The sequence below is a fragment of the Furipterus horrens genome, unplaced genomic scaffold (assembly GCF_987537825.1).
Source record: "Furipterus horrens unplaced genomic scaffold, mFurHor1.1.pri manual_scaffold_2, whole genome shotgun sequence".
Taxonomy (NCBI): Eukaryota; Metazoa; Chordata; class Mammalia; order Chiroptera; family Furipteridae; genus Furipterus; species Furipterus horrens.
In genome coordinates this window covers 69,816,480-69,839,038 of record NW_028327172.1, presented here as the reverse complement: position 1 = coordinate 69,839,038, position 22,559 = coordinate 69,816,480, and the positions used below count along the sequence as shown (strand labels likewise).

Genomic DNA, 22,559 nt, shown 5'->3' with positions numbered 1-22,559 from the left:
ACAGAGGCAAGAACGAATTATTTGCTTACATTGCTTTCTAGTCTTTGAATTAAAAAAGAAAAATTACGTCTACCTCCTTTATAATATTTTCAGAATGAGAAACAATGCCAACAATTAAGTAGCTTGGTATTTCTGTAAATGACAGATCATATTGCAATACTTTTACGTTGTACATCGTAAAGTTTTGGCTACAAATGTCTATCAAGTTGTCATTATCTCAGCTTTCAGGAAAATTACGTCATCTTTGGTAATAGGCTGCCAACAAACAGAAACTATAGACTACACCATTTTTTCCAAAGAATCCTGTATTTTAATGAATAGCTGAATAAATAGACATTAATTATAAAATTCACATTAAGATAGAAGAAAATCCAAACATTCTGATTGCTTTATCTCTTAAATTTGAGAGCTACTACAAAACATACTATTTATGTTAGGGTAAAAATAAGCTGGATCATGGGAGTGTAACTGGGAAGTGCCGGCAGATATATACAGTAACATGGAGGAACCATAAAATAAAAGTGTTTATATGTACATAATTTTTCCTTACATTTTTGCATGGAGAAACACTGTTCTATAAAATGGGAAAACACACAGTAGACCACATGCAACAAGGACCAATACAGTGTGCACAGCAGAATAATCAAACAAGACAGGAGAACTATGGGTTTAAAAAAGAACTTTAGAACCAAAAAAAAAAAAAAAGAAACAAACAACAAAAAACAAAACAAAACAAGGAAAGATTGAAACCTGGAATGCTTTCTTATTGAGGTTTCAGAATATAAATTTGTCTAACAAGCCTCTTGATAGTTTTTAAAAGTTCCCACTTGACCATCTACGGATTAAGTGTAGAGCTAAAAATAAACCATCATATTATACAAAACTTTGTATATTAGCATACAAAAGGTAACAATTTACTTTTGTATAAAATATAACCTTTTGATAGTATATTTATTTCACATAAGTATAAATATAACCCAAAGAATATGTTTTAAGTATTTCTACCAAAATATTCTTTACAAAAGTTTACAAAACAAGTAATTTATTCATATTTACAACCTAGCACAGAAATGATCTGGCCTAGTGATGTTGGTTTTGTGTAAAAGAGAGTGCTTCTAGACATTTTAGATTGGGAGAGGGTTTTACAGAACGTTCAAAATGTGTTCTTTTTAAGAACAGATACTTAAAGATATAATTATTAAATGACTTCAGTTAAATTACATTTGATAATTGAATACATGAGTATATAACTAAAAAGCTGAAGCTAGCCTGTGTTCCTCTGTAATGAGGAAATTGATAGTGATATTTTGCATCCATCTCAAATCAGCAAACATCTTCCCCATTTTATAGCTGATCTGTATGTGGGCACTGAGGTTACATGACTCAACAAGAACTCTTTGATACAGCCCTGAGGGAGAAAACCTGGATAGAAAGGGTCCCTCTAGCGTGTGGCAATGATTCATCACTTTAGGACAGAAGAATGACTAGATTGCTACTAACAGATCATACTCCATTGAACTGTTTACCCACATATTATGTCCAAATAAGGACAGATTATTTTCTCTCTTAATTACATGTGCCTTCAAATCCTGATATAGACTTGTATCCACCCATACCTGCCATCCCTGGTTTGATCTTTTGCTTCTTGCCTTCAACCAAAATATGTTACCTTCTAACCACAGTTTGGACCTCCAAACTTCCTTTTCTTACCAATCAGTCTCTGGTCATCAAAATAATCAAGGAGGACCAGATTCAATTTCACTCAGCTTGGAAACTAACCAGCAGGGACCATTACAAGACGCAACACCTCAGGTTATTTATGGCCAAATAAATCTCCTTTATAGCAACGCCTAATAGAGTGCTTTCTTCTTAAAATAGTGAAATCTAATGCAGACATATGTGCACTAATATTTCAGTATGACTTGGACAGGTTGCGATTGTATGTAAGACTTGGAAGTGGACTCTAGTTGGGTTGTGGAAAACCAACTAGAGTTGGACAGCTCTGCATTCATGTTCCATCACTAGATGCAGCACCTTACTGAAGTATAGGATAAGTGGGAAAACTGGAAAAGTGAGGGGTAAATCTGGGGAAGAAATTCTATGATACACTGGATGTCCTGTAATTTCCCCAGCTTTTCTTTACTCAGGACAGTGTTTGGTTACTCCAAACAAACCTATAACATTTCCATCTAGGAAGATTAGGAAAACTAAATGAAAAGATAAAGTGGAAAGATGAAACCACACTTATATCTATTAGAGCAAATTAAGGAATTTGTTGCTTGTTGATGGGAACTAATACCTCCACATGACATCAGGTTTAAACAAGCTAAAAGTTGTATTACTTTTCTTTCTGGGAGGAAAGGAACTTGGGGAGCCTATTTTACACAGCTAATTACACATCAACATCACAGTTCTGTTTAGATAAACTGGATACTGTGTCCTGGAGTTTAGACAGGGAAAAGCGATCCCAATGTTTTACTTTCAGGTTTGAGATCTAAAACAAACATTTGACCAAAATGTCCACCACCACAGTTACTTTCTGCTTTCCACTTTTAAGCTGTGGTATCTTCATGTAGCCCCAGTGAAAGTCAACAGTTTGCCTTTCCAGAGTCCTTGTAAAATACTGCCTTTTAGTGCTTGGAGTTGGTGAGTTATCTCCCTTTTCTCCTTTAGGAGTTGTTCCCCAAGATTTCATCAAGATTGATGTCTTTCATCCAGTCATCATTACCAGGCTCTGTCTTCAATAAAGAATCAATGAAATCAGCATCACTGTTTAGGGCAGGCCCCATGTTATCAGTCTGTTGGTTGAGAAAGTCAAAAGCTAAGTCACTGCCATGGTCAGTTCCTTGAAAAGCCCTGGAACTTTGGTTGGGTGAAGGAAAACTGCCAGGTGTCAGAGATGGTGGCTGGTTTATGCCTGTCCTTGATTGACCCACCAACCCTGTTCCTGACTGGCTCAAATTAGGTAAAATCTGTGTGCTTAGCTGATTGGGTCTGAGATTCAGACTTCTGAGTGGACCTAAGGTTTGTCCATTCAATGTCTGGCCCATTTGGTTCAGAGGTCTCATTTGCATTGCTGGTGTTATCTGATTAGGAGGAGCCACTGCCCTCTGGGAAAACTGCTGGCTACCTACCGCTTGCTGCAATGACTGGTTTGGGGTATAGGCTGCAGGTGCCCCTGTGGGGAAGCGGACACCTGCGGACTTCATGGCTTCCTGCTGTTTGCTGGTTGCTTCCTGGGAGGCCCAGCTGGGAGCTGCTGTGCTGGATGTAATCATTACATTCGATGTTCTCTGTGCTGGCGCGCTTGCCATGGTGTGGGTTAGATTTGGTCTCAGTTGTTGTGAGTTGCCAACAGGTCCCGCTCCGAAAGTGGCCACATTATTATTATTACTTGGCCCTAAGGTAGGTGGCCGTGACATTAGAGGGTTGTTTTGATTTGTTATCAATTGGTTTGGGTTTCTCTGTTGGGTCAGTTGATTCATTCCTGAAGAGACGCTGTATGTGCCAGGTTGATTGCAAGGCATATTTCCATACATCCCTATGTTCTGCACTGCTGTGGATAACGACGGCATTCTCGTTCCGTGGGAAGTAGACATGAGGCTGGAATTCGGAGTTAAAATGCTGTGTGTTGAAACTGGGTTTGCCAAAGTCTGGTTAGAGCTTAAACTCACTGTTGGTGAGCCACCTAAGGAAAAGAAGACAATTATATTACTTCATAGCAGTAGGTTATCTCCTCTTTAAAAAAAAAAAAAAAGTGCTTTGCAATAACTTATCAAGGCCAAACCTATGGCTTTGAAAATTATGTCCAATACTTCATCTGAATCACCCCTATTCAAGAAGCTGCCCAAGTGGCTCCTGTGCCCAAAGGGCAAATGCCTATCTCTTTAAACATCTGGAACTCAGTGTAATCAGTGCTTCAGTGACTATTTCCCTATGGAAAGCCTTCTGGTCCAGGAGGTTCAGTTACTATTACATTGTAATCCATACCATGAGCTACCTTTTTGCTCATCCCATGTCCCTCTCATCTGATGCCCTTCTTGACTCACTAATGCCTTTCTTTTCTTTAAGGCTCAGGTCAACATCTTTCATTAAACTTATCCTGATATTCCAGCCTCCTCTCTCCAGTAGCATTTGCTCTTTAAAGTTTTCATTTAGCAACTAGCTTCTGTATTGGGAAATACATGGAGCCTGCCAGCTACATTGATGCCTGTCAATAAGTGATAGGACGTGGGACCATCCAATGACAGACTGCTAAATAGAGGGGCTCCACACATCAGAGAGCAATTAATTAACACATTGAAATCTTCCTGGTTTGGGGAGATTAAAGTCATTATGGGAAGACATCTTGAGAGGCGAAAGTGAGACGTCAGAAAGGTTTTTTTTTTTAAGTATGTGCTGGATGATAATTTCCACAAGGAAAGAATTTTTGCCTGTTTCGTTCACTCTCACATTCTCCAGGTCTAGTGGGTGGTGCAAAGTAGGTTTTCACTTGATATCTAATGAATGAATAAGTGAAGCAAAGACATAAGTTGGAGAAAGACACTCTTTCAAAGTACTCTTCCTCCAGAGAATCAGAGCTACTGAGAAACGGAGAACTAGATGCACATACAAATATCAGAAAGGCAGTGCTTGAGCAGAGCAGGACTTCATTTGCAGCCCTAGGACATGCTCTGCTGCTTGAGCATAGCTAGCACAGTACACAGCAAGAGAGGCTGATAGCTTTGCTATTTGTTTTAAAAATATGTCTCCCATAGATGACATGCCCCTAGAAGGCAGGAGCAATATTCTTTATACCTCCAGACTTAGCATGGGCTCTGCACTGTGTAGGGAAGAAAGTGTTTGATGTAAAAGGATCAGAGTCAGGTAGGAAATACTTGAACAATAGCTCAGGGTCCACAGACTGCTAATGAGGTTGAGCAACATTATCTTGGTATCTGAAGGTTTCATAAGAAGGGACTTTACACTATGAAAATGCTATGGAAAAGACTTTGAAGGTTTAGAAAATCATTCCCTCTGGGTGCTCTCTATTTTAACAATATGCCCTGAGAAGGTTTATGAGGAGAGCAGTGTTTTTAAACAACCAGAGTACAGATACTTCCCATAAAGATCACAAAATATTATTCACAATTAATATTTAGAAACTTGTAGGAATTGTGCCAGGTGCTTTTCAGACATCATTTCTCATATTAACATCTGGGCAAAGTGATTATTATTGTATTGAGATTAAGATAAAAATGATGAAAATGAGTTGGTGTTCTGTTTGTTGCTTACTTCATTCTCAGAAGACAAGGAAATACCGCACCCTACAGCAGTGACTCTTTTCCACTCAGGCATCAGCAGTTGGATGCTGAGGACCCCTCCCTTAGGAAGGTGCCCATATACACTGTGGAAGAGACTTCTAGGTGCCTGCCAAATATGCAACTTCCCTGTCTTTCTTAGAAACAGAGCCTTGATTTTGTAGTAATGTTCCAGCTGAAAAACCATATTTCCCAAACTTCCTTATTGATGGCGGGGTGGGGTGGGGGAAGGAGTCCATATGAATAAATTCTGGCTAAAGACAGAAGTTAGTAGGTGAGAGTATAAGAAACCTACTTTTAGAAGGGAATCTGGTTCATGTTCACTGCAGTATTATCTGCAATAGCCAAGATGCGGAAGCAAACTAAGTGTCCACCGATGGATGTATGGATAAAGAAAATGTAGTGTATACACAGGGTGGGGCAAAAGTAGGTTTATAGTTGAGAGTATATAAACAGATTTTATTCTTGTATTATTTATTAAGTATTGTATTATTTTCCATACGAACAACTTAAACCTACTTTTGCCCCACCCTGTATACATATAATGGAATACTACTTAGCCATAAACAAAGAGATATTGTCATTTGTGATGAGATGGATAGATCTAAGTGAAATAAGTTGAAGGAAAAAGACAAAAACCATGTAATTTCACTCATGATTATAACACCAAAAGTAACATATGTACTAACAAAACAAAAACAAACCCACAGATAAAGATAACTGATTGGTGGTTACCAGAGGGGAACAGAATCGGGGGGGTGAGTAAACTGGGTAAAGGGGGTCAAATACATGGTGACAGAAGGTGGTGAGCACACAATAAAGTATACAGATATCAAATACTGTTGCACATCTAAAATTTATGTAATGTTATTAACCAACATTACTTTTTAAAGTTTTTTGTTTTCTTTTTTTTGAAAAAAAGGAATCTGATTCATTTGGAAGGCTATGTTCCTTTCTTCTTTTGTCCATCTTTCTATCTGGAATATGGATGTGAAGGCTGCAGGACTGGTGGACACAAGCAACCCTCAGAATGGAAGCTACATGCTGAAGACGGTGGAGCAGAAAGACAAAAGAAACCTGGATTCCTAATAACATGGTAGAGCCACCAAACTAGCCTTAGACCACTATCCTTTGCGATATTTTTTTATATGAATGGGAAAAGAAAAGTCCAAACATCCACCTTGAATTTTGTGTAATATTTCAAAGGTAGTTTCCCATAAACTCACTGATAGGCCATGGCACTAGAAGCCATGTTCCATATAAACCCCATCTTGTCTTTCAAGCTCCTTGAGGACAGAAACAACCTCCTTGAGGCAAAGTTTTCTTAGGGAGCAGAATACATGTATCCCATTCCTAATTTCAGTGGAGAGAGGCGATCTGGTGCATTTGAAAAAGTTGACACAAACTAGAACAATATATTCATAACAAGACCAGAAAAATGAACAAACAGGAGCATTCACAGCCCCTCCTTCTTTAGACAATCTTCTTCATGGTTCCTGAACAGATGAAGGTAACAGGTAAAGCAGGGAGAACTTGGGAAATTCCTGCACATGCCTAATTTACATGAGAAAGTGCAGTGAGTTGTGGGCAGAAGGGACTTAATAGGTGGGGAATAGGAGAAGGCAGGACCAGCAAGGCTGTTTGGGAGAAATCTTTTGGAGTTCAGAGAGTGAAAGGAGAGAGATTGTAGGGGTAGTGCATTGTTATATTGAGAGATCTATTAAGAAGTTTTGCTTTGTATTTGACATGCAATAACCTTTGGTATTTTTGAGAGATTTCATAAAGACTTAATTTGCTTTTTTTAAAAAAAGAAAAATAGAATTATTGATTTTAGACAGGGAGAAAGGAAGAGAGAGAGAAACATCCACGTGAGAGAGAAACATTGATTGGTTGCCTCCCATTCATACACCTACTGGGGACTAACCCTGCAATCCAGATATGTGCTCTGACTGGGGATCGAGCCCGCAACCTTTTGTTACATGGGGCGACACTCCAACAAACTGAGCCACACGGACCAGGGCTTAACTTGTTCTTTAATTATTTCTTGGTGGTAGGACTATCTGTGTTAGGGACCTGAGCCCAAAGGTGTAGACAGAAAGTTCAGGCTTTGAGCAAGTTACAAATATGACCCAGAAAGAAACGTCTCCTTACCTTATACTGTCTGTGTCAAGGTATGTTATTAGGAGAATGGTTGAACCTGGCAGTTAGAAAATAATTAAGCTTTTCTTACACTTTCAGAGTTAGTGGGAGAGCAGTGAAATATGCGAATATGGGACAAGATTAAGCAAGAAATGATGAGAAAACTGAAAATACTCAGGTTTGGTCTTGATCTGAAAGTTGTATGGGAGCTAGTAAAGGAGTCTAAGAAAGATGTTACAATTAAATGTGAGATGGAGAAAAGAGGAAATATTAAAAATTGAACGGTTTTCTTCTTACCACAGTTACAATTTCCATTAGTTTCTGAGAACACTTACCAGAATACTGAGCAGTTGGTTGCATGTTACCCACGTTTCTTCTTTGGTCTTTGTAATCTGGAGGTGGCCTTGTCAAATGTCTGTTTAGCTGATCTTGTGAAGTAATTTTCTCCTTAAAAACATGAACGAAAACATATTGAATTGCATTGTTACCTTCTCACTTGTAAAAATTTATAGACTGTTATTCAAAAAAATTATAAGAACAATCTTGCAACCCTAGTTGCAAATCATGGGTCTTATTTAGTAGGCTCTCCTTTCCATGTCAATAATCTTTCTGCATGGAAGTGTAATTTCTACTTTCCTTATCATTTGACATGTATTTTGGGTCTAGTAATTACTCTCATTTTCTTTATTTTTCAATTAGGTTTCAGTGAGGACTAAATGTGTATGATTTTTGAGTTGATAGTTCCAATTTTTAAAAAATCCTCACCCAAGGATATGTTTACTGATTTGAGAGAGAGTGAAAGGGAGGAGGGAGAGAGAGAAACATTGATGTGAGAGAGAAACATCAATTTGTTGCCTGCTGTATGTGCCTCGACTGGGGATCAAACTCAAAACCTAGGTATGTGCCTTGACTGAGGATCAAACCTGCAACCTTTTGCTGCATGTGAGGATGCTACGACCAACTGAGCCACCTGGCCAGGGCTCTGGCTTTATTTTGTAGCACATCTCATACGTTTTGGCACCTATACAGGGTAGGGCAAAGGTAGGTTTACAGTTATTTGTATGGAAAAATCATACAATAATTAATGAATAATAATACAAGAATAAATTATGTTTTATATACTCACTAACAACCTATTTTTGCCCCATCCTGTATATATATCTGGTCCAACATAGAAGGCATGGGAGTAGGATTTCCAGATAAAATACAGGACACTGGGCATTCTGTGTTTTTATATGTTATATCTGGCAACAGGAGGAGATGTCAGGAAATAACCTATCAGGTACTGATAGGGGAGCTATATGCACTTTACTTCATTTTTCCCCTCATAAACAACCCTTGAAGGTAGGTATGATTATACCCACTTCATAGATGAGGAAATAGAAGCTTCCTTAGGCTAAGTAACTTGCCTAAGATCCCATAGCAGTAACACAGAAACCAAATCCTCAGTCAAAAACTCAGGCTCTTCCCTGCCACACCATCCAAGGGCCCTCTGCTGCTCTGTTTCTCTGCGCCCCTTCTGAAAGTACAGACATTCCCCAGGCTCCCTTCTTGTCTTCTTCTGGAATCACCTGCCTTTAGATCTTCAGAGCAGGTTCCTCTAGGAGCTAAGAGATGAAATAGGGGACATTCTTTTATATTGCAATGAGGCAGAACACACAACACGGGGTCCACGGGTTCCTCGGTAAGAGCGTGTTAGAAAGAACCTCCAATAGGATTTAGGCTTTGATGGGGTGATTTAGGGAGGGTCTAAGGAAGTGAGAATTTGCTCTGGACTGTAAGCTGTCAGAGAGTGAAGTTGATTCTATGATTGAGGGATGAAGTAGCTGTCACTCATTTAGCCAAAGAGGGGGATTTTGGTGTTTTGTGGGTTGCACAGTGACCTTGTTTGTATCTGTTTTTAGACGAGGTTATGAAGTGGCCTTATTTTGTCTCATTTAATCATGGTCTCAGAGTAACCCTGTCTGAGGTTAGTATTCTGTTAACATGTCCAACAGAGAATAAAATGGCCAGGCTCTGAGTAGCCTATCAGTTCTGAGGCTGCTTTTTTTCTTTCTCAGTATATGGATCAGGAATTTTTAAAAACTGCTTCACTGCACCCCACAGCAACCTCCATTTTCAAAGATAAGAATAATTGGCATAGGTAGACAGAGGCACTGCGATTATAGAAAAGTCAATAAATAGAAAAGAAAACCTTGTTAACAGATAAATGGGTAGGTCAGATGGAAGACTAAGGCGGACTGCCTAACTTAGAACCAGTTAAACCACGGATTTCTCAGGTTCCCAACAAATTCCAAACTTTCTAAGTGGAATAACTCTACTCTACAGGAAAAAAACAACAACCTCAAAACACCAATAAACTAGATTCAAATTCTTGTTTCTAAGAAAAAGAACTTGAAAGACTCACAGGGCTTTTTGGGCATCAAGTAATTCATATAAAACACAATTTTGATGAGCTAAGTGTAAATGAATCAGAAACATATGGATTACATTTCTTTTAAATATGGGTTTACAAATTAAGGGAAAAAGTGGTTGGTGAAACTGGTTTTACCCAAACCCTAAATGTTTAAAAAACAGCTTGAGATGTTCTATGAACCCAAATGTGGCAATGTTTAACCATTCTTGTTGTAAACGATTGTGCAAGCTGACAGTTTTGATTTTTATGCCAAGCATGGGACTTTCTGAAATCTTCTCCCTTTCAAAAGCATCTATTATTTTTTCTTATGTAATTAGGTGTTTCTGCTGTTTATATTGAAGAAAATAGCATTTATGTGTACTCTGTGTGACTGTGTGTGTGTGTGTTAGAGAGAGGGAGAGAGAGGGAGAGAGGGAGAAATCAGGCTTCTGGTTCCCCATTAAAGACTCGATTTCAAATCTGAACTTATTTTACATATATTTAATTTAATTATTGACTTTTAGTCCCCTGAGTGCTAAATCAGGTTCCTCGAAGGGTTAACATATACATCTCTGGAAACTTGCGTTTCCTGAGCTACTTGTGCACAAATGAGCTAGATTTAATGGTCTGGCATAAGGACTATCCCAGAACAGCCAATTTGTCACTTCATGATGAAAAGTAGCAGAGCCCAGATTCCAACGCTGAATGGAGACTGCTTCATTTGCAAGATAGTAACATTCTCATTCTACAAAAGTGTAAACTAACAGGCATCCTGAAATTCCGCCTGTGTAACATGAAGTTTAACTCATCAACTAATGTCTCAGGATAACCCAATATCTTGAACCTAAAAACCTAATATAGAGATACTCTTCTGTTGCATATATCTATCTGTCCTGTTTCTGTTTTGCCATCTCAAAATATAAAATGTGGATATTTCTAGGACCTCCCTCATGCTCTTATTGTAAGGATTAATCTTCTAATTCTGAAAAAGTTCAGCATGGTGTCTGGCACATAGTAGGTGCACAAAACGTGTTGGTAATTATCATGTCCATTGTAACAAGTACCACACCTCTCCTCCTTGTGCTTCATTGGTGAGAGAATAATAGATAGTAAGGATAACACACTTTCATGAGAAAATGTCTCAATTTAGGCGCCTGTCTGGTCTTGCCAACTGACTGCAAATGACTACAAAGCATATGCTAATGTAAAGTGGTATCAAAGACTGTTTCTTCCTGGATATGCTAAAAAGTACAGGCACCTTCAATGGTGTCCGAATGAGAGAAATGTGAATGGTTCATGAAAATCACGAAAACAGCAGCCTCAGTCTCATTCATCTCTCACAGCTTAGACCGCTGCCCTTTGCACCTGTCCCAGCTGTGACTCAACCAGGGCTCAATGGGAGTTAGGCCAGGGCCAGGGCAGGACCCTCGTGGAATGTTTCTTTGCCTTTTAATTGGAGCTGCAAATCCAGAAACTCAACCTCTGCATGTTTTATTCAACAAATTAATAGTACTGATGGGAATAATGAGAGTGTAACCTGGAAGTCAGTCTTAGAGTGTGCATTTTCTCCTCTACTCTCCTTGTTTCTAAGATATTTAGTTTATAAAGTAAAAAAAAAAAAAAAAGTGGGAATGAACGACTGAGTGAACTGGGATTTTTAGAACTACTGTTTACAGAAGAAGTCAGATGTGTCACTTTAAGTCAGCAGTTCCCCTAAACCTTAGAACTTAGGGCAATACTCAAAGTCACCTGGAAATTTACTTCTCACTATTTCTTATTCTAATTCAAATGACTTTATTTTTATTTCTTCTTATATGCTTTGGACTCCAAGCTTATTCCATTTGTTATTCCTAAAAATACAAATAATCGTTATATTATTGTGTATACTTTTCATTACATATTAAATATTTCATGATACAATCTCAGTCTAACCAACAAATACACACATAGGCTGTGCCTTTTGGTCTCTGGCCCACCCTCCACCCCGAATGATGTACTCTATCCATCAGAATCTTACAGTCCTTTGAAGTCAAGTTTTACCTCTTTTGGGAGACTATTCCCACTCTCTCCAGGTTGGATTTTATATTTTCCTACGTTATATTTTCCTTACTATGCTTATACCTTTATTATAATGCAAATATGAATCCAGCGCTTCCTTGTTTAAAATCTTTAATATGTTCTCCATTGCTTTTGTAAATTCTTCTGTCTTAAGCTCTGTCCTCTGGCTTTTCCCTGTCTTTGTGCACATTCTATGTGTCAGCTAACTAATATACAGTAGATTGTCTCTGAGTCTTTGAATATGCTGGTTCTGGCTGTAAAATCCTGCTCTTCACCCTCATCTCCCACTTCACCTTCAGATTTTCAGTAGATATAATTGGCTCTCTGGAAGCATTTCTAGTAGTCCACATCATAGCATTTAATCACAGGCATGATGATGGCCTATTTATGTGATATCCCCAGTGGGCTCCAAGCTCCTTATGGACAAAGGCAGGGTCTGTCTCGTTGATGCCTGTAGTTTCATTGTAAATTACTAAACATTTACTGAATGGATTATAGAGCTTATCATACCTTGGGATTTTGACTCTTACTACAAAGCTCTGTGAGGATATAATATTTTTATTTTGTTTTCCTTTTTTCTTTGTTCCTTGTCTCTATCAACCTGGAGATGGTTAACTTTGTCCCTTTCTCCTTTCTCTTGGCCAAACAGTTTGAAGGGAGAGAATGAAACTTAGAGACAGGGCCTTGGTCTCAGGAGGCAGAAAGTTTGGATCAGTTGTTGAGTGTATGAGAATACAGAAGGGATGAACAGATAAATATTGAAGCAGGGTTATTGTTTGGATAATGTGTGGGAAATAACAGCCATGCCTTTCTTTAAGGCCACTTCAATATGATAAAGTGGGAAATATATTTTCAATTTTCTTTAAAAACACCCCCATTCTGAGATGCTCTATTTTGAAAGCAACTCTTAAATTATGAAATTCCATGCTGGCTCTTAAAACTCTCTTATCTCTAAAATCAGTATGGATTTGAATTGATTAAAGTTCTGTTCACTATTTCTGCCCCTGAGGGCTGCAGACAAGACTGGTTTCTTTTGCCTCGTCAGATGCTCATGTTGGTGGTTCTAAACATTCCTGGGCTGGGCTGGGCTAGTTAGTGGAGGTGCTGTGCATTCCAACTGTCCAGCAGTTGGTATATCAGATCCTTTTTTTCCTTGCTTTTCCTAAAGCACTTCATATGTATATAACTAACTTCCCTTACAACCAGCCACCTTTTTTTTTGCTGTCATGTAAGTAGGCACAGAGAAAAGGGCAGTAACTAGAAGTGGAAAACAATGAACTCCCTCTGTTGGGCCAACAGGTATGCACAATAGACATTAGGAGAAAGTTTTACCGCATCCACCAGCATCTGCTGCTGCAGGAGAAGTTGCTGTTTCTGCTCCATGAGCTGCCTCTGTAGAGTCTGTTTCTTTCCCATCAATTGCTGATTCAACAGTGATTGCTGGGAGTTCATGTAACCACTTCCAGTGTTTGGATTTGAGCAGGAGTTGGGACTTGGACTGGGGCCTGTGTTCTGGCCTACCACAGAGTGTTGATCCTAAAGAAGAGAAAGAGGGGGGGAGGGCTACTGTGAATTAAATGAAGAAAAATGTATCACAAAGATCATAAGCTTAGATTCTGAACATTTTTCATCTTGTTAAGATCAAACATGGTTAATGGGTTGAAGATCAGAGAATTGCTTTTTAAGTGTAGAAGACATAATTGTACATCACAGCAAACAAAGCAGCTGGGTTAAATACATCAGGGAGCTGGAAAAGCTCCCATTTGACTCTGATAGTGGAACCTCCACACTCTGGAAGGCATTTATGGAACCTCAAAGAAAACTACCATAAAAACATATGGGTAATCTCTCAATTGCTCAGCAACAAACATGTCATAAAGTAACAAGTTCTTCCTTTTCCCTGAAGTTAGCACATATCAATACTGGGCCTGCAATGAAAATTAGGTTTCAATTAATGTATTTAAAAGTTGAATAACTGGCCCTGGCTAGGTAGTTAGTTCGGTTGGTTAGAGCTTCATCCCCATGTACCAAGGTTGTGAGTTTGATTCCCTGATCAGGGAATGTATAAGAATCAACCAATGAAGGCATAATAAATAAGTGGGACAATAAATCAATGTTTCCCCTTTTTTCTTCCTCTGTCTCTGTCTTTCTCTCTCTCCCCAAAATTAGGAAATAAAAGTTGAATAATCATTTTGAACAGAAGGGCCTAGCTTTCTATGATAAGGCAGGAAGGCCTGTGATTTCTGTTTTACAAATACTCGCAAACTCAAAAGGGACTTCATTATTCAGAGACTTGTTAATTTTGCTCCCTGGTCAGTAAGTAAAAAATCCCAGTGCTTAATTAATAAAAGAGCACCCAACCAACCGATAATGAGAAAGCATTAATTAAAAACTCACATTGTGTATTGAACAATATTGGGTATTAGTGAATTGCCATTCTAATTTGAGGTCCCTGCCAATCTGTAGGCATTGACAGGTGAGGCCCCTGCAGTGTAGAACGCAAAACCCAGTCTAATATTTTCATTAATTCCCAATGATGTGTTCAGAATTGAGCTGTACACCATTGGGGTTATAAGAAAACTAGAAAATATTGTCCTCACCTTGGAGAATTTATCATCTAATTAAGGAAGAAATTACACACAGGTAAAAATATAAGCAAATGTAGAATCAAGTTTTAGATTATATAATACAAGTACTAAGTCAAAGATCCTCACATTTTAATGATATTCATTTGGGAAGCAGATGCCCTGGCCTTGCTCTAGAAATTCTGAGGCTGTAGGGCAGGGTACCTGCTCAGGTGGTTCTAATGCTCATTGGCCCAGGGAACTTTCTCTGAGAAACACTGGATATATGGCAGCAATAAAATCCAACTCTCATTCCCCAGCTGGACTATGTCAGGTGACAGAGATTAAAAAAGATAAAGGGACTCTCATTACAAGTAGTAGTAGTAGATACTGCATTTGCAGAAAGTCTCTCCCCTTTCATCTCCTTCTTTTTCTTTAGTTATCTGCTGAGTTAAAAAAACCTGGAGATGTAGGAAGCATGGCCTTGCTTTAGTAATCCTTGGGGCTACAGAGCTCACCAACTGCCTCAAAAGCAAAGGAATACAAAATAATCCTAAAGATGATTATGCACTGAGGCTTATTACAGGCCAGTCACTGCTCAGTCCTTTACTCGATTTCTCTCATTTCCTCCTCCTCCAAAACAAGGAGCAAGACCTAGTATTATCATCCCAATGCTGCAGCTCTGAGAGATCACATAGCTATAAATCCTGGAGGAGGATCTGAAGTCAGGTCTGTCTGACTCCAGAACTATAGTTCTCAATCACTACACTCTATTGTTTTGCAGTTGAGATGAGAAGTGTTGAAGAGAAACATTTTCGTACTTTAAACCTGTGCCAAACCATCTGTCATGAAGCAAATGTTTACTGAGCACTCTTCTCTGGGGTGAGCTCTCAATGCGGCACGTGGAAGGGAGTGTGCTGGCGGGTACTGAGAGGGGGTTGGTCCTCCTCAACAGTTAATTAAAAATAATTAAAGCCATCTCTGAGCAGTTTAAAGGAGCCACACTTTAACACATCTACACCCAATGTCCAGTCAGTTCTCTCAATTTTAAACCCATCATGGCTTTGGGGAAAGATTTCATCCCATGTGGCCTACAAGCCTCTAGGACTGTGGACCAGGAGACAAGCATGAGTGTCATCAACAGAATGGTTGTAGAAGACCTGTGGGTTGAGTGCTCTTGGAGGGCAAGTGGAGGAGGAAATACATGGAAGATTGAGCGTTGACTCTTTGGTCAAACCACACTGATGAGAGGAAAACAGAGCCAGTGACAGGGAGACAGAGCTGGGGTCAGAGAAGTGTAAAGACAACCAGAGTGATGTTGGAGAAATCAAGGTGAGAGAGAATATATTGGAAGCAGTCTACTCTCCACTTTAACCTGAGTAGAAACAGTCTGCTCTTTTCTATGATATAATTTGGAGTTTAGTGCAAGACTGCATAAAACAATGGATTTTGTATTTTAAAGATATGGTTGACAAACACACATAGAAAACTAAATTCACTTTCCCTTCAGCTGCCTTTGCATGGCCATGCAGTGGACAAGATCATGAGCTCTGGAGATGGGCCTGTCGTGATTCCCATCCCAGTTCTGGTTCCTACTAGCTGTGTGATCTGGGAGAAGTTGCTTCACCTTCTTAAACCTCAATTTCCTTATCTATAAAATGGGAACAACAGTGCTGACTTCACAGGGTCCCTGTGAGAATTAGAGATAATACAATGCCCAAAATATTCAGCACATAGTAAGCACTTAATAAACAATAGCTGCTCATAATTGTTAGTTATTTTAACGCAAAGGAGAAACAGTCTATTTGTTGGTTGGTTGGTTGGTTGTAAAGCAAGGGAGACAGGCCTTGCAGATTGCAGAAAGCTGTTCTGTGGGTCAGCTCTATAAGAAATATTGTGGTTTTGTGAGCTACCTGTGGAATTATCTCCATCCTCCGACCTGGAAATGTCAGAGGATGAGTTGAATGTCATTTTCTGACAGACCGTCTTTTGGAGTATGCTTCTTTTATTGGCTTAAGGGTTCATTTCAGGGCTCTGTTACTTTGTTCTTTGCTATGCTATTTTTTTTTTAATTTCTTAACATCCAATTATTTATTAATAGAGCAACCAATATACATTTACTAAATGTTGTACATTAATTTACTCATTTGTAAAATGGAGGTAATTCTACTCATGGCATAAAATTAGATCAGATGAAATTTAGAACCGTTCCAGGAACTTGGTGCTTGATAAATTTTAGCAATTAATATTTTTCTTGTACACTTACTTCTGTGTTATTTCACATATGACGGAGATGGCTTAGAAACAATTACCTCTGTGAAGGGACTTACGTTGTAAGTGTGCTTGGATTGCAGGTGTGGTGGGTTTGGCTCCTATCATGTTTTAAACACAGGTTGGCCCTTGTGCTCTCCAGTTGGCCACAGTCCCTGCTATTCCCTATTTTATTATATCCACCCATTTACCTCATTTCTATTACTTGCTTGACCCATGTAGGCATTTGAAGTTATGATCTCTGGCTTATAGTTTACCTGGGAATCTAAGAAACACACATCATTTCCCCACATACACACTCATTCAAAATTATTACCTTAAAAAGCAATGTATGATGATTTCCATTAGGTGGTATGATCGCTACTAATGCCTTAGAATTAAAATCCAGATCTTCCAATGCCTAGTCTAGTTACCCATGCACTATTCACCCATTAATGAATTTGATAAATTTTACTGAATGTTTACTATGTTCTAGGCAGTCTTCTATTTTTTGGAAGTTAAAAAAGTATATAAAAAAGGGGGGAAATGAAAAAAATAACAGAGTGCTTAATATTGGTAGCATTGGTGAATGTCTTCAAAATAATTTCTAGTGAAATATGGAAAACCACACTCCTCTAAGATTTATAGAAGATCTGCATGCCCAGAAAACATAACCATATCTCTTTGTCTCTCTAATCAAACAGATGGACTGTGCTAAATATAGTTTCATTCCTTCGAAATACCAAAAGATATAAAAATAAGAGATAAGCTCTCTTTTGGAATTCTGTAGAAAAATTTTCAACCTTGTAGCTTCTAGCCCCTTGGCCTTACCATATACTCTACCATACCCATTCTTTTAATTCATGATTGATGTAATATTTGGCGGAAGCTACTTTTTTTGCCCTTACATTCACTGTGAAATACAAAACACCTTACACAGGCTGGCTGTCATTGCCAAGATGTGGAAATGTGAGTACGTAAAACATTTTGAAAGAAAAATAGGCTCCGTTGTGTTGGCTTTGGTTTCCACATTTAGACTCAGTCTTTGCCTTACATTCAGCCCATGGAGGACTTGATTTAATAGAATTCATCTCTTTCCCCCTCAACACTCATTTTTCTCCTCAAGAGCATGTGAAGGTTATGGTAAAAATGCACATCCTCAGCCCACACCTGAAAGTGTGTGTGTGTGCATAGATGTGTATGACATTGTGCATTAAGTAGGTAGTTCCATTGATGTATGTTTTGTATGATAGAAAACCTAGTTTTCTAGAGCAACTAGAAGCAAAGATTGATTTGGCAGCAAATAGTAGCCACATACTGGTTCAAATCATGAACTTAAATGATCTTTCATTTTGTGTGTGTTTTTTCTACTTCTATCAGTAAAATTATAGTATTTGATGCTAATCTACAAAGTAGGCTTCTGGTCCTATACTCCTGGAATTTAATATAACTTTACATTTAATATGAATTTGTAAATAATTTTCCACATCCATATGTGTGTGTGTGTATGTGTGTCTAAGATTTTCAAGTCCCTTTATAGCACTAGATAAGCCACTGAGTTAGAGTAATAAGTCAGTGTTAAATATGGTTAAAGTGTCTTGATCCTTGATTTAATCCAGCATAGGACTGCTAGAACAATGAGAGCATGTCTGTATTTTTAAAAATAAATTTCTGCCAATAATCAAGCTATGTCTTTAGAATCATCTTCATTCTACTCGTATTCATTCAACAAATATTTGCTGAGCATCTATTCTGCAGCATACATTCTTCTGGGCCTTGGGGATCTAAGTTCATGCAGCCTACTAGACAGTGCCACAGCTTGCCTATACTTTCAAGTTTTCCATCTGGACTATTGGTGGGAAATTTATCTTCTAGAATGGTCTCAAGGATGCTAGGAGACCATTTGGTAAATCAGGTATATGATAACCAAGGCTTTTAGCTGGAGGCAATCAAACTATGCTCATAAGTAAGCAGCAGTGTATAAGGTTAATTTACAGTTATAGGAAGCTGGATGCATGCTTTAATGTATGGAAAATATGGCAAAAGAATGTTTTCCCAAATTTGTTACTTTGGTGACTTAATATCGTGTCTGTGGATCACTACAAGATTGAGAACTATGTCTATAAAACCTGAGAGAAAATTAAGGTAATTCTTTTAATTAAAAAAAAAATTTATGCTCACCCAAGAACTTTTTTTTCATTGCTTTTAGAGAGGAAGGGAGAGGGAGAAATATCATTGTGAGAGAGATACATCAATGTTAGAGAAAAACATCAATAGACTGCCTACCGTACTCACCCTGGCTGGGTATCACACCTGCCCAGATCAGAGATTAGACTTGCAACCTAGGTATGTGCCCTGACTGGGAATCAAACCTGCAACCCTTTGATTAGAGGATAACACTCCAACCATCTGATCCACACCGACCAGGGCCACTTGAACTTTTTTACATAAGTACCTCTTTTCCTTAGACGACAATTTACCTGTTCTCCATGTTATACCAGCATTTCTCTTAAGGCCAGTTTAAAATCTTTTTGAAAAAAAAGCCCAGATTTAAAAATTAGAAATAAACCCCACTATTCCAGTCCTAACAGCTAATTCACCAACACTCTCTTTTGTAAAGTTTTAGGAATAAATATTAAAAAAAACAGCATGTATGAAGAAAATTTTATAAATCTCAATAAACACACACCAGAGTATATGCTCAGCCCCTGGGGTCTTACTTTGATAAAATGTTTCTGTAAACTATGCTTAATATGTGAAAGATCTTTTAAAAATCTGTTAACTAATAAAAATGCTGGGATAACCTCTTTGTTTCATTTTAATGGAGTACAAAGGTTTGTAAAACAGGACTGAATTCAGCAAAACATACTATGGGGTCCAATTAGACATGTCATAAGGCAGCAAACAAAAATGTTCCTACTTTCATTGAAGTACATTGAACTATTAACACTCATTGAATTCAGTCAGTTTTACTGTTAAAGCAGTTCTGTGCACTGCTCAGCTACAGTAAGTTTCACAAAGCAAGCAAAATTATCAGGCAGGTATATTGTTCTCTTAATATTAAAAAAGAAAGAACTCTAAAAATGTTTGTCTTGTTTAGGCATCTGAGTAAAATGGCTCTCTGTTTCTCTTATTTTAGAAGGGGGATATATAATGATTTTTCCCCACAGAAATGAAGCAACTTGGATTCACGAGAGTATTCTGGCCTGGGATGACTGCCCTTTCTTTTTCTTGGCTTTCAGAGAGAGGCATCTGCAATTTGCAAAACAAATTCAAGATAAAGTACCCAGCTGGGCATGTTTGTACAGTAGATCTCACAAACTGGTTTGCTATTCAATTAATCTCTTTCCCCCGTTTCTCCCTTTCCCTCTTCTTTCCCTGTCTCGTGAACTAACTGCTCGACTGTTCCTCTAGGCTATTCATCTTCTGAACTGTCTACTTATGAAGCCATTTATTTATCTCCATGCCTGAGAAACAAGTTTCCTTAACTCTTTCAGATTCCCCACAAGCTGGCAGGCCCACTTAAGTTATTTATTTGGGGCATGGATAGTGAGGTGGCTGTGGGTGGCTATAATAATGCAACAGCTCTTACTTGACACAACAACAATGACAATAAAACAATTACCGGGAACTCATCCAGGATACAAGTTTTAAACAGAAGGACTGAAGATATAAAACACTGCTTATCTTCAAGTTGCCAGTCTTTTCTTTCAAGGGCCAGGAAACTCTGGTCTGACCAGTCAAATCCAGCTTGGTCACCACTACCACAGCAGAGTTGAAGACCTGCGGCAAACACGTAGTAGCCCACGAAGCCTGAAATATTTATCACCTGGCCCTTTAGGAAAAAGTTTGCGGACTCTTGCTCTCTTTGGCTGTACTAGCCAAGGAATGCTACTTGACATTAAATTGATAAAATGCCTTAGAGAAAGAACCCAGTAATCCATGGAAGGAACTGGCAAATTGGCGACAGGAAATAGAGTACCTGTCACAAGATCTGTGTACGATAACCCTCCGCTCCAGCCGCTATTACAAATCGCGAGAACGGAAAGGCAATTTACAGATCTTCCATCCCACTTCATTTTACAGATGAACACACTGCCCAGAAAGGTTAAGAGATCGAGTTGCACAAGGTTACAAACCTAACTAAAAAATGAGGAACAAATACCCAAATCTAGGAAAATATATTAAGGAGAAATGAATGTATGAATGGAATAAAATCTATTTGCGTGAGAGAACTATAGCTTGTCTGATGGAACTGCCTTGTTGGGGGTGAGAGGTGGAGGAGGAAAGATGTTCGAAGGTGGAGTGCGCAAACACAGGCACAGGTATTTGGATTAGTATTTTCCTTTGTCTTTGGCAATTAGGAACAGTAGCTGCTTTTTCCTCCCATTTAATAGGGCGTTCTTCTTTGCTTGCTTAGAACCTTCTCCTCCACCCAGCAGGGAAGCCCTCATTATATGTTTAAATCTGGTTCAAATGATTAGAATGAGTTTTGTGGTCATCATAGAGTTCATCCTTCAGAGGTTACCTAAATTTCAAGTCACCAAGACACTGCATCTATTCTTAGCCTCTGGGGTGAACACTTATTATGGGTTGGCACAGAAGAACAGTTCCATGGGCGAGGAAGCAGCGTTTAGGTGGGAAAGTGGCCAGGAACAAAATGTCAGTGGGTCAGGGTGGAGTGGGAAGAGTTTGGTAACTCAGGGAAGGAATGAGAAATCTTTCTTACAAGAGAAGCTTTTTAACGTTAGAAGGGCTCTTTGTGGCAGACCTGAAATTTCTGTTCTGTGAGTTAGCTTTTAGCTTTCTGTCCCTAGAGCAATAGTTTCAAACTGTTCTTTGGGTAACAGTGACTTTTGAGGATTTCACAAAGCTATGGATTCTGTTTCTCCTCCCATCCCCTTAAGTACACATGCAACTAACAATATTGTCTATTTCAGGGAGTTTACACATTTTCGAAAGATCCACAAACCATCCATCCACATACCTTGGGTTGAGAACTCTGCTCCTTTCCCTAGAAGGTTAGTGTTTATGAAAAGTACAGTAGCCCTTCTCTATATCGCGGTTCACTTATCGTGGCTTCACTGTATCACGGGATTTAAAAAAATATTTAATTATTTATCGTGGATTTTTCGCTATATCGTGGGATTTTGCGGTACTGTATATGTATGTTGTTAAAGTTATGTAGGTTTAAGAGTGTAGAATAAATGTAAGGTTCCTATTTCGCGGGGGTGGATGGGTCTAGAACATAATACCGATGTGAGGGAATACTGTAATGAAGTGATTTCCCCTTGGATATATCCTCTGCATTGCACTCGCAGCTTAAGACCATCCATAGCTCCTCTTTGACTTTGCAATCAAGTCCTTACTCCCAAGAGTGGTAGATAAGGCCCTCCATGATCTGGCTTCTGCATGTTTCTCCAGTCTAATCTCTCAACACATTCCTTTTTTTATTTTTATTTTTTATTTTATTTTTTGGTTTTTCAATTGCAGTTGTCCCATTTTTCCCCCATTGCTCCCGCCCACCCAGAACACATTCTTTCTTCATTCTATGCTATAGTAGTATTAAACTACCTGTAATGAACTCTCAGAGCTCTTTCTCCTCTCCATATTTTTGCATTTTGCATATGCTTATATTGCCTCTGCTCAGGACACTTTTTCCCTGCTCCTTCCTACCAAGTGAATACCCATTCTTTCTAGGCTCAGCTAAGATGTCATTTTTCAGGAAGTCTTCTCTAACCTCCCAAGGATCTTCAGTGCCCCTTTTCCGTGCTTCCATAACACCTGATACTGGCCCATGGGGCAGAACGTGTCCCTTTATATCACTATTGTCTGTTTGCTTATATCTACCTC

At 38.7% G+C, this 22,559-nt stretch overlaps 1 protein-coding gene across 1 annotated transcript in view; it reads right to left on the bottom strand.

Moving 5' to 3' along the window:
• Nucleotides 1–739: 739 nt before the first annotated feature.
• MAML2 (mastermind like transcriptional coactivator 2) overlaps nucleotides 740–22,559 on the bottom strand; it is a 344,112-nt gene continuing 322,292 nt past the window's right edge. Inside the window, exons 3-5 of the mRNA XM_090265827.1 lie at nucleotides 13,225–13,428; nucleotides 7,775–7,886; nucleotides 740–3,688 (exon numbers count right to left, since the gene is read on the bottom strand). Of these exons, the coding sequence (XP_090121953.1) occupies nucleotides 2,670–3,688; nucleotides 7,775–7,886; nucleotides 13,225–13,428 (1,335 nt within the window). The 3' untranslated portion in view covers nucleotides 740–2,669. The remainder of the gene's footprint in view (nucleotides 3,689–7,774; nucleotides 7,887–13,224; nucleotides 13,429–22,559) is intronic.